This window comes from Mus caroli, chromosome 7 (assembly GCF_900094665.2).
Source record: "Mus caroli chromosome 7, CAROLI_EIJ_v1.1, whole genome shotgun sequence".
NCBI lineage: Eukaryota > Metazoa > Chordata > Mammalia > Rodentia > Muridae > Mus > Mus caroli.
In genome coordinates this window covers 19,110,592-19,122,380 of record NC_034576.1, presented here as the reverse complement: position 1 = coordinate 19,122,380, position 11,789 = coordinate 19,110,592, and the positions used below count along the sequence as shown (strand labels likewise).

Sequence of the window (11,789 nt, the reverse complement as noted above, 5' to 3'; positions counted from 1 at the left end):
CATCCACCTGGGTGCGGCCCCAGCCGGCCAAAGTCCCTTCACAACTCCACAACCACTTACACGGTCCCAGAGAAGCACCACAGAGGGCACAGGGACAAAAAGGGGCAGAAAAATGGAGGTGGTGGCTCTCACCTGTAATTTCAGCACTGAGACAGAGGCAAGAAGATTGCCCCTAGTTCGTGGCCAGCCTGGGCTAAAGAGAGTCTCTCCTTGTCTGGAAAAAAAAAAAAAAAAGGAGTCAGGGAACAGAATGCAGGGCCAGGTTTGTAAAGACACGTGAACATCCAGAGAAAGAAGCAAGGGACCCTGAGAATCCTCTGGGCAGGTTTGCCATGCTGTGCTATTCCCCTGCCTCTCTAAGTCTACAAAGCCGCCCCGCCCCCCTCCGCCTCCCTGTGACTCAGTGACCTGGACTCAACCCCAGTGTGTGCTCCACCTCCCGGGATGTCCGGGAAAGCCCCGAGCTGCTGCCCCGCCCCGGGGCGGACCCGGAGGAGGCGGAGCCTCTGCCCCGCCTCCCCGGCTCCAGCGGGTTTGAGTCAGGGCCCCAACCAGCCCGGCCTGTTCCCCACCAGCCAGCCCCTCCTTGGGGTGGGAAGGGAAGTGGGGAAAGCTGAGGGAGTCAACCTGCACCCCCCAACCCCCACAATTGTCTGGCCTTGAGCCCTAAGTGAGGCCTGCTGGTCCAAACTCTTAACTCTCCCTATCTACACTTGCATCTCTCAGGATCTGTCTCCAAGTCTCTTCTCTCTCTCTGCATCTGGGATTCATTGGCGCTTCGTTCTGTGAGGCCTCTGGCTGGGTGCAGGGACCTGGCAAGGAGACACATTCAGAGCTCTCCTGCACCCCTAGCTATCCTGTGCCCTGTGCGAGTTAGGAGGCATGAGGAAGGCAGAGGGTGGCTACTTTCAGCCAAGAACCAGTCCCTGCCCTGGGCTGGGCTTTTCTCTCGCACAAAGAGTGAGTCTGGGCTCACCCTGATGGTGCAGACCTGCCATCCCACCTCCAGAGACAGACAGGAAGATTCAAGTTCTAAGCCATCCTGGGCTACAGAACAAAGGCAAAGCCAGTCGGAACAGCTTAGTCTTAAAACGGAACGCAAAGAGGGCTGGGAGATCGCTCAGGGTGCACAAGCTCCTAGGCTCCAGCACTGCAAAAAGGAAACAGCTCAGAGGGAGAAGTGCATGGCCAAGGTCACCCAAGAGGAAGTAGGACTCAGGATTCAGACCCATGCCCTAGCAACCCTGTGGCCTCTAAGGACTTCAGAGTTGGCACTAAGGGAGATGGCTGAAAGACTCAGAAATACTAAAGGAAAGATGGGACCAGTGGGAGGGGAAGGTGCTCACAAAAGTAGAAGCGATTGCCAGACACAGCCAAGAGATTCAGAGATGGGGAATTTGGGGGGAGGGGCTCCCTAGCACACAGCCCACCCACCCCCCAGCCAACAGAAACGTTTGCCGGTTATGGTGTTCCGGGGGAGATGGGAGGTAGAGGAGGGAGGATCGGGAGTTCATGGTCATCCTCTGCTACACAACAAATTTAAGGCTAGCCTTCGATCCCTGGTCGAAGAAAAAAGAAAGGAAGGAAGGAAAGAAGTAAGGAAGGCAGGCTGGCTGGAAAGATAGATAGATAAATAGATAGATGGATAGATAGATAGATAGATAGATAGATAGATAGATAGATAGATAGATAGATAGATAGAGACAGACAGACAGACAGACAGACAGACAGACAGACAGACAGACAGACAAATAGATCAAGGCACAGTAGTACAGGTGTCATTTCAGCACTCAAGAGGTAGAAACAGGAGTAACAGAAGTTCAAGACCACCCTCTGCTACATAGCGAGTTCAAGACTAGCCTGGGCTACAGGAGCTCCAGTCTAACAAAGCGAGAGACAGACAGAAGATGTGAGAATCTCAAGGACTCAGACCCAGACAGAGCTCCTGGCCAGAGGCACAACGAGCAGAGTGGCGGGTGGGGACCAGGAGCTCCGCCTCCGAGACGCGGGTCCAGGAAACCCCTGGGGCGGACGGGTGGCCCCGGGGGCCCGGGGGCGGGGAGGCGGGAGGCGGGCGCCGCCCCGACTGACAAAAGTCCCTTCAGTTCAGTCGGCGGCAGGGGAAGTCCCGCTGCCCGGCGAGACCGCCTTCCCGTGCCGAGCTCGCCGCACGCCCCGGCGTCTCCGGGCGGCCCGATGCCCCGATGCCCCGCGGGGGCCATGGACGAGGGGCCCGTGGACCTGCGCACCCGGCCCAAGGGCACCCCGGGCGCCGCGCTGCCACTCCGCAAACGCCCGCTGCGCCCCGCGTCCCCAGAGCCCGCAGCCACGCGCAGCCCCGCTGGACCCCTGGACGCCCTGCACAGCGGCTGCGACGTCCCGGTTGTCCCTGGGCCCCCCCACTGTGTGGCCAGGCCGGAGGCCCTTTACTACCAGGGTGAGTGGCCTCCCCCATGAAAGTCAGGGCCGGGTGGGGGCCACCTAAGGTCAGCAGAACACAGGACACAAATAGTTGGGGTTCCTGGTAGCTGGGACTCTAGGGTGCAAGCTGATGTCCCAGAGACAGCTAGGAAAGAGGTTGAGAAGCCCTGGAGCTCAGCCATGAGGGTGCCAAGGAGTTCACCCAGGCAGGTGCCCAAGGGTCAAATGGCCTTGGGGAATGGGGGTCAGAAGACAGCGTCCAGTGTCGCAGATATGGGATCCTAAGACACTCTAGAGACGCAGAATATCTGGTTGGGAGAGACCAGATGTTCAGGCCTATGAATAATCGTCACTCGGGCCTTGGAAACTGGGGTTCTGGTAAGCAGATATGGGGAAATGAATAGAAATGGACCTAGGATCCAAGGAGGCTGATATGGTAGGTTAAAATCCTGGGAACCGAGGTCTTAGGGGGATAGTGACTGCATCCTGCAGGCTAGTTGTGAGCACTCACAAGTATCCCTGGGTCAGGTGGCCCTAGGGGCAGGCTTGGGGACTGAGGGTTCTAAGAGGGGGGAACACAAGGAATTTAGAAACTGAAGGGCTTCGGTCAGGGACCTGAAAAGGTAGGACTTTAGGAAGGGAATCCCAGAGCTGGTCAGACAGCAAGAAACCAGATACCTTTCTCTCAACTTTTATATCCACCTGCAGGAGGCACATTACTATCTGCTAAATACCCCAGCGCTGCTGAGGTTCTCTGGGCCCTCCAGGTTCTTCTGCTTCTACCTATCATGCTCCAGCTGGAGGACACTATGTAACAGGAGACCTTCCTCCATCTGAGGAGAACCCTGCCCTCCATTTCCCCATCTGTGCAATGGCCCTTCCCAACGTTGTCATCCAAAAGGGTTCTAAAGGACAAGTTTTCTGATGGCCCCCACTCCCCAGACCCCTACATCCAAATATTAGCTTATCATTTATTCCTTCAGCTATGAAATTACTCACAGTGTAATCTTATAACTGAAGTCCCCTGCTGGGTGGTAACAGGGCTCTCTCTGCCCTTAAAGGTCCTTTCTGTAGATGGAGGTCAGACATTTGTGAGAGAGATGTGATGTAGGAAGGAATAGGGATAAGGAATGAAGGTTAGGGTAGGGGATGGAGGTTAGGGGTGAGGGATGGGGGCTAGAGGTGAGGTATGGGGGCTAGGGGTGAGGGATAGAGGTTAGGGGTGAGGGATAGAGGTTAGGGGTGAGGGATAGAGGTTAGGGGTGAGGAATGCAGGGTGCAGGAGTAGGGAGGAGGGGCATGAACAAGAACATTATCTTGGGTGTTGAGGGCCAAGTCTGAGAAGCTAACATTAACCTGGGGTAGTCAACATGGTGCTTCATGCCTGTAATCCCAGCACTTGGGAAGCTGAGGCAGGAGGCTCTTTTTGAGTTTGAGGCCAGTCTGGGTTCCATAGTGACACAGTGTTTCAAAGAAGGGGTGGGGGCCAAAGGGGTGGTTTAGTGGTTAAGAGCATCGGGAGCTCTTGCAGAGGACTAGAGCTTGTTTCCAGCGTCCACATCTGACAGCTCAGGGTTCTGGGAATGCAATGCCCTCGTCTGGCCTCTGAGAGGGTCAGGCAGGTATGTGGTACACACTCAGGCAAAACATTCATATGCATTAAAAAAGTGAATACAGCCTTAAAAAGTAGTGACTAAAAATAGATCTTTAAAGGAAAAGGGATCTTGGGACAGGGGGTATGGCTCAGCCATTAAAAGTACTCACTGTTCTTACAGTGGGCTTGAGTTCAGATCCCAGAACCCATGTTGTGAGGACTTAACCACTGCTTGTTAACTCCAGTTTAAGAGGATCTGGCGCCCTCTAATGGCATCTGTGGGTGCAGGCACAAATGTGGTACACAAAACATACACAGACACACACAGACACATACACATATAGAAACTTTGAAAATAAATTTCTATTTTTTTTTAAAGAAAAAAATCTTAATAGTAGGTGAAGTGATACAGGTCAGCACTGAGGGGGTACGGCAGGAGGAATCAGGGGTTCAAGGTTATCCTCAGCTGTATGTGATGTTCAAGGTCAGCCTTAGCTACATAAGATTGGGAATGGGGAATCTGGGAGGATGCTAAGACCTGAAGAGAAAACCCCCCCTGGACGAAGGCCTGTGGGTTTGGCTTCATCCAGGTTTCCTCTTGTCTTGCTCTACCAGGACCTCTGATGCCAATTTACTCTACCCCGACGATGGCCCCCCACTTCCCGCTGCTGAACCTGCCTACTCACCCCTACTCCATGATATGCCCCATGGAACACCCCCTTTCAGCTGACATTGCCATGGCCACTCGGGTGGATGAGGATGGAGACACGTAAGTGCCAGGGTGTGGGAGGAGCTCAGACCTCCAGGGGATATCAGGCTCTGCCACCACTGCCACTGAGCAACACTCTCTGTCTCTGACACTGGGTTTCCTTTTACAGACAATGGGCACTTAAGAGCACTCACTGGCTAAAACTGCTTTGGGGGGACAGTGACTTGTTTTATTTTTGGTTGTGGGGGTGGGAGACTGAACCTTGTGCATGCTCCGTGCTCGCTCTAACAGGAAGCCACACTCCCACCCTCTCAGAATTTGTATCATAATCCAAATATGAAAACTATAGGACAGGCAGTGGTGGCACATGCCTTTAATCCCAGCACTTGGGAGGCAGAGGCAGGCAGATTTCTGAGTTTCGAGGCCAGCCTGGTCTACAGAGTAAGTTCCAGGACAGCCAGGGCTACACAGAGAAACCCTGTCTCGAAAAACAAACAAACAAAAACTATATATCTTTATTTTCACTTCTTTTACTGTTATTTATATGGGTGTTTGTCCCTGTGAGCTTCTGTGCACTGTGTGTGTATTCCTGGTGCCTGAGGAGGCCAGAAGAAGCCATTGGATCCCCCCACCCCCGGAAATGGAGTTATAGATGCTGTAAGCTTCTATGGGTCCTCTGGAAGAGCAGTCATTGCTTCTAACCACTGAGCCAGCTTTCTAGCCCCTATCCCATTTTTGAGTCAAGGTCTCACTATGTGGCCCTAACTTGTCTGGAACTCATTCTGTAGGTCAGGCTAGCCTCAAACTCACATAGATATGCCTTCATCCACCTCCTGAGTGCTAGGATCAAAGGTGTGCATTGCCACACCCAGCTCTGGGAACTGTTTTATCTGCTGATTTTGTGGAGGTGTCACACACACACACATGTGAGAAGGGAGTCTGGTGTATCGTACATCATGTGTCCAGTAAACTTCAGCTAGAGCTCCTTGTGCACACCTGTAAGCCTCGTTCTGGGGAGGCTAAGGGTAGAGGCTGAAGAATTCATGAGCTCACAGCCAGCCTGGATTAGAGAAAGAAAAGGAGGGGCTGGGGATGCAGCATAGTTGAGAGTGCTTGCTTGAGTAGCAGGCAGGGCAGGAGGCCCAGGTTCCAGCCCAGCCCCGCAGAAGTCACCGGAATGTTGTTTAGCATCATTGTTGTTCCTGTATAGTGGGCAAGCTCACAGGGTCCGTGCACACTTGCATTCACAAACTTGAGGCAGGATATACGCAACAGGACGCTCCACTCTCCATGACTTACACACACACACACTCACACACACTCACACACACACTCTCTCTCTCTCTCACACACACACACACACACACACTTGGATAATTTCTCCTCTGGTCCACGTCATTCCTTCATGCTCATGGTGGATTTCCCAATTCTCTGATTTATTGCTTGGGTATCTGCTAAGCCAGGGGAGGGTTTAGGCCTGGGCGGAGCATAGAATGAACATTCCATGCAGTTGACTGCTGCTGCTCAGTCAAGGTGGGCGTGAACCTCAGCTGGCTGTTTCTTCCTCCTCTGTGCCTCAGTTTCCCTCTCTGTTAAAAACAGGAATCATAAGTATGCACCTTTTGGGAAGAGATTTTTTAAAAAAAAAAGCTTTGTTTTGTTGTGTAAAGGTCACATGTAGTCCAGGCTGGCCTAAAATGCAGTACCTAGCCTAGGACAACTTTGATCCAGCTTCTGTATCTCCCAATGCTGAGATCGCAAACCTGTACTGCCATGTCCAGCTTCTCACTCTGTAGCCCAGATAGGCCTGGAACTCACCATGAAGCCCAGGCCAACTTTAACTCATAGCAATCCTCCTGCCTCAGTGTCCTGGATGCTGGTATTAGCATTTGACTGAAATGACTTCTAAAGAACCCTCGTGTGAGAATTGGTTTGGGGGGGGCGGGGGCGGTCTGGAAACCCTAGCCAGAAATCAGTAGGCCCTTTGTGTAGAGAAAGGCTCGATAGCTGGCTTGATTGTTGTGGAGCGTCAGTTTCTGTTTGGAAACCAGGCCTGGTCATAGACCTTTCACAACCCTGTATACACAAGGTACACAGAACAGGGCTGGGCAAACAGTAAGCGCTCAATACTTGAGTAGGTACTGTTTGAACAGAGCCGCCCTGGGGAGGCTGTAGGCTCAAGCAGGAGAAAGTGTCCTTAAAGGACTCAATCAACTCTAGCTGCCTCCCACCCCAGGGGCTAAAAGCTAAGAGGGTTTAATTTGTATCTGTCCTCAGGGCTGAGCTGTCTGTGGTCTGGTAAGCCGAGTGCTGTCTCCAGTCCCAGCCCCTCCTCCCTCTCCCCCAACGCAAACACTTCTGCCTCAGCTGCCGCCTCGGGGAAATCCCTTCCCGCACAACTTGACCGCAGCCCAGCTGCTCAGCCTCCCCCACGTCAGCATCCTCCACTCCTAGCAGCCTGCCCCTCCCGGTGCTCCCTCCAACCTTAACCCCTTCCGCTGGGGCTTACCGGAATGGGCAGCGGGCCTGGCCCCAGCTTGCCTGAACCAGGAGCCCCACTTCACACAGGCTGGAGGAGGGGAGGGGAAGGCAGGGAGGCTGGGCAGGGGACCTCAAGTCTAGATCCCAGAGATTCTGGTCGAGCCTTGACTTCGTGGAGGGCAGCAAGACTCAGAAAGAGCCAGCATTGTGTGGCTCGAGCTTATAATACTCCCAGCAAGCTCAGGAGGAAGGCTAGCCTTGGGCTCCAGAGCAAGGCCATCCAGAACCCCCAGAGGTCAGGAATCGGAAACTGCAAATCTCTGCAAAGGGAGCGGGGTGTGTGCCTTAAAGTCTCAGGACCGGAACTGGAGTATGGGATCCTTCCATCTTCAAGGGATATAGGAAAAGAAATGGGGTGTGTGTGTACCTGTAATTGCAGCACTAGGGAAACTGAGGCTGGAGGGTGGCGACCCGGTCTTAAAACAAAACGGGAGTGGTTCCATGCATTTTAAAGAAAAGTACAGAATTTCAAAACAGAATAGCAGGCTAAACCAGGGGTGGGGTGGTGGCTCAGGGGTCTTGGCCCTCACTTAATAGCCTCTATGCTCCCGAAAGCAAGCAAACTTTACAAACAGCCCTGACGTGCTGTAATAATGTGAAGCTGCCTGTGCCTGAGGATCTGAAATAAAGATTGGGGCGTTGTATTCCTGGGCCCTCCAAGGAACATAGGAGAGGGACCACTTGGGGTCCTAGTTGACTTACGACAATGTATTTCTGAGATTCCAAGAAAGCCCTCGGTACGGATGCCAGGATAGGGGGACCAGAAACCAGCTGAAGGCTGGACCCAGTGAAGCTGCCCCAGGCTTGAGGACTTGGGGTTCTGCCTCCCTTCTCCCCCATTGGAAGAGTGGAAGTTTGGATGCCAGGGGTTGACCGGGTAGATCCCCGACTGGCCAGGCTTCCCTCCCCCGGGAGCAGGAAGCCCAGCCCCGCCCCACAGACCTGTTACTGGAAGTCCGAGGGCTGGGCCGCCCCTCCCGTCCCCACTTCCTCCAGCCCCGCCCCACCCCCTGCGGCCCGCGCGTTTATGGGAACTGAAGCCTGGACGGTTTCTCTGAAATCATTCGCTCCCTCTGCCCTTGCTTAACCCCGCCCGCGCCGAGAGGGAGCCAAGCGGGTGGCGCTTCTAAGGAGATGCTGCATCCCTCTTCAGAGAAGCCAAACGCGGAGGGACTCAGGGCCCGCCCCTCCCCCCAGCATTTTCTATTTCCATCTGCTTTCAACCATCGGGATTTAGACTCAGGGATTCGCCCATTGTAATTTGTCCCGGCCATAGGCGCTATTGTAGGAAGGAAAACCAAACTCAAGCAGGAGGTACTTTGTCCGGGACCCTGCTAGGGATCGTTTGCATTTCTGGCGGTATGATCCACCACCCCCTCACCCAAGCCTATCGGACCGCGACATTTCAGCACTTCCTCAGAATAATGTGGGGAGGTGATCTGTAGATTCTGCTCACTGTACCTGACTGCCTTGGCAAGAATCCGGTTAGTAAGAGGCAGCTGGCAGGTGAGAAAGTAGATGCCCTATTAATGAACTTGCAATGTGTATGTGTGCGAGTGCGTATTGATTAGAATGAAACCTAGAGCCTGGTATTTCCTAGCCTAGATTCTGTGCAAGGAAAGAATCTACCACTAAGGCACGCCCCCAGCCCCTCACTGGGGGATTCTAGGCAGGGGCTCTACCACTGAGCCACACCCCCAGCCCCTCACTGGAGGATTCTAGGCAGGGGCTCTACCACTGAGCCACACCCCCAGCCCCTCACTGGGGGATTCTAGGCAGGGGCTCTACCACTGAGCCACGCCCCCAGCCCCTCACTGAGGGATTCTGGGCAGGGGCTCCGTCATTGTACTGAATCTAAAGACTGTTGTTTTTTGAGACAAGGTTTCTCTATGTACCCCAAGCTAGCTTCAAACTCCACATCCTCCTTTCAGACGTACAGTCACTGTGATTGGGTAGTAAAGAGACTTTAAGTGAAGGTCATTCGGGGCTGAGATTGACAGTTCAGTGGGTGGGTGTTCGATGAGTCGTGGGTCATTATGCATTGTCTATGTAGTTAGAAGCTAAGAGAGTAAACACAGAAGCCTGAATTGCACTGCTGCTCAAGTGTACAGCTAGAGCTGGGACCACAGCACCTGCAGTGAAAAGCTGGGAATAAGCTGGAGATGAAATCTCACCTCTGGTAGGGAAAGGCAGGAAGAGCCTGGAGACTCACTAGTCAGTGAGTTCCGTCCAATGAGAGATCCTGCCTCAAAAAATAAGGTGGAAGAGTGATGGGGGATCGTTTCTGGTGTCAACACACATCTGTGAGCTCAAGTGTGCGCTCGTACAAGTGTAAAGACATGTATGCACACAGATGTGCAAAGACACATGCATGCCACATACAGGGGGGGAACAGGAAAAAAAGGGAAATAATGAAAACACTATGGTAGAGGGGTTGGTGAGATGGCTTAGGGAGCAGAGGATCTATCTATATGCAAGCCTGACAACCTGAGTTTGATGCCCAATACCAACATGGTGGGGGAAGACAGAACTGACCTCTGCAAGTCCTCTGACCTCCACACATGTTCTGTCGAAACAAAAATGCACACACAGTAATTGCATACACACGTGCATGAATGGATAGCAAAGAAACAAAGCTAGGAATAAGTGGTGGACATATTTAATCCCAGTCCTTGTGTGACAGAGGCAGGTAGATCTGAGTTCGAGGCCAGCCTGGTCTCTGGAGTGAGTTCCATGCTATCAGTCATACCAAGATCTGGTTTTAGCAGAAATAAATAAAAGTTTAAAAGTAGAGTGGAGAGCTTGAGGGAAGACAGTGACACACACAGGACACATGCTCACGTGTGCACCACACTCACAAATACGAAAAACAAAGGCCACGCGGCATGAGAGCATGCGGCCAGCCTGTTTCCCCCTGGCCCCATGTACATATGTGATCCTTCTGTTTGCCCTCAGCTGGGAATGGTTATTCTAGTCTGGGATCCCTGGGAAGAGAGCAAGTGCTTTAGTGGGGAGGTCGCTGAAGGATCTGAAGAGGACTTCAGGTGCCCCACAGGAAATGGTGGAGCAATGTGGCCTCCCTAGATGAGGAATTGGTAAGTTGGAACAACAACCACCTCTAGGCATCATTGAGTGAGTAGCTCTCTCGAGTAACAATAACTGTCATGCTGTATGTAAAGGAAGGCCTCGAGGAGCTGGGGCGTGGATCCTTCACGCTATAAGGACATTCTAAACTGCCAAACCCAGCTCCAGAGCCATGACCCACATCCCACATGGTTCCTTCCTCCTTGTTTTATTCTTCTGAGATAGCTCTCACTCCGCAGCCCTGTCTGGTTGGAGCTCACTAGGTAGGCCAGGGCAGTGTCAAACACAGAGAACCTTCCTCTGCCTCAGGACAACTAGGTTTAAAAGTGTGAGTCACCAGGTGGGCAGTGGTGGCACATGCCTTTAATGCCAGGCAGAGGCAGGTGGCAGTCTGTGAGTTCAAGGCTAGCCAGGTCTCACTGAGAAACCTTGTCTGGAAAAACAAACACACAGCACGGGACCTGCCATACCTGGCCTTTCCTCCTTGGTTCCACAGACAGCCCTGGAAGGCTGAACCTGATGTGTGGCAGAGAACTGACCACGAGTTTGCATGCCTCACTTCACAGATAAGGAAGCTATGGCCCCAGGAAGGTTGGGGAAGTAGTCACCCAGAGTGACATATGGGATAGATACCTGTCATCAGTACATAGTCACAGCACACTTGTTCTCTGTCAGAGACTCCTAAGCTCTGGACAGGGAACGGCATCTGCCCAGTGGGGCCGACATTATTTTGATGGGGAGATTCAGGAAGAAAATGGTGACAAACTTGACAATGAACCACGGAGCAACCTGGAAGCAACGATGGTAGACGAAAGGAGAAGGCATGTGGGTCTGCCATAGTACCTCAGCAGAGGCAGGGGTGAGCGTGGTAAGCCCTATAGATATCTAGGGAACCTGTTCCAGGCATACTGAAAAACCTACAAAAAGGTGCCAGGATGTAAGTGTGGCTGGCATGTCTTAGGTGCAAGGAGGCCAATGTGTTCAGGGCAGAAGGAAGAGAGAGTGTGGAGATGCTGTCAAAGGAAATGGAAGAGGAAGACAAGATGGCTTAGCCTTGCAAGGCTGAGGCAGGAGAATTGACAATTTGAAGCCACTCTGAGCTACATACGTAGGCCCACACTCACTCACACTTGTGATGTCTCAAGCCTGTAATCAGGAGACAAGAGGATTGATTATCACAGAGTTGAGGACAGCCTGGGACATTGAGTGAGATCAGGGACAGCCTGTGTTATATACTAAAATCCTGTCAGGAAAAAAAATCCGGTGAAAACTAGAGCGTGGCTCAGTGGTAGAGCTTTTGCCTAGAATCCCCCAGTGAGGGCCTGGGGGGCATGGCTCAGTGGTAGAACCCTGCCTAGAATCCCCCAGTGAGGGGCTGGGGGCGTGGCTCAGTGGTAGAGCCCCTGCCTAGAATCCCCCAGTGAGGGGCTGGGGGCGTGG

At 52.9% G+C, this 11,789-nt stretch overlaps 1 protein-coding gene across 1 annotated transcript in view; it reads left to right on the top strand.

Annotated features, from left to right (window-relative positions):
• The first annotated feature begins 2,105 nt into the window (after nucleotides 1-2,105).
• Nucleotides 2,106-11,789, top strand: part of Bcl3 (BCL3 transcription coactivator) — a 14,512-nt gene continuing 4,828 nt past the window's right edge. Inside the window, exons 1-2 of the mRNA XM_021168970.1 lie at nucleotides 2,106-2,437; nucleotides 4,631-4,784. Of these exons, the coding sequence (XP_021024629.1) occupies nucleotides 2,197-2,437; nucleotides 4,631-4,784 (395 nt within the window). The 5' untranslated portion in view covers nucleotides 2,106-2,196. The remainder of the gene's footprint in view (nucleotides 2,438-4,630; nucleotides 4,785-11,789) is intronic.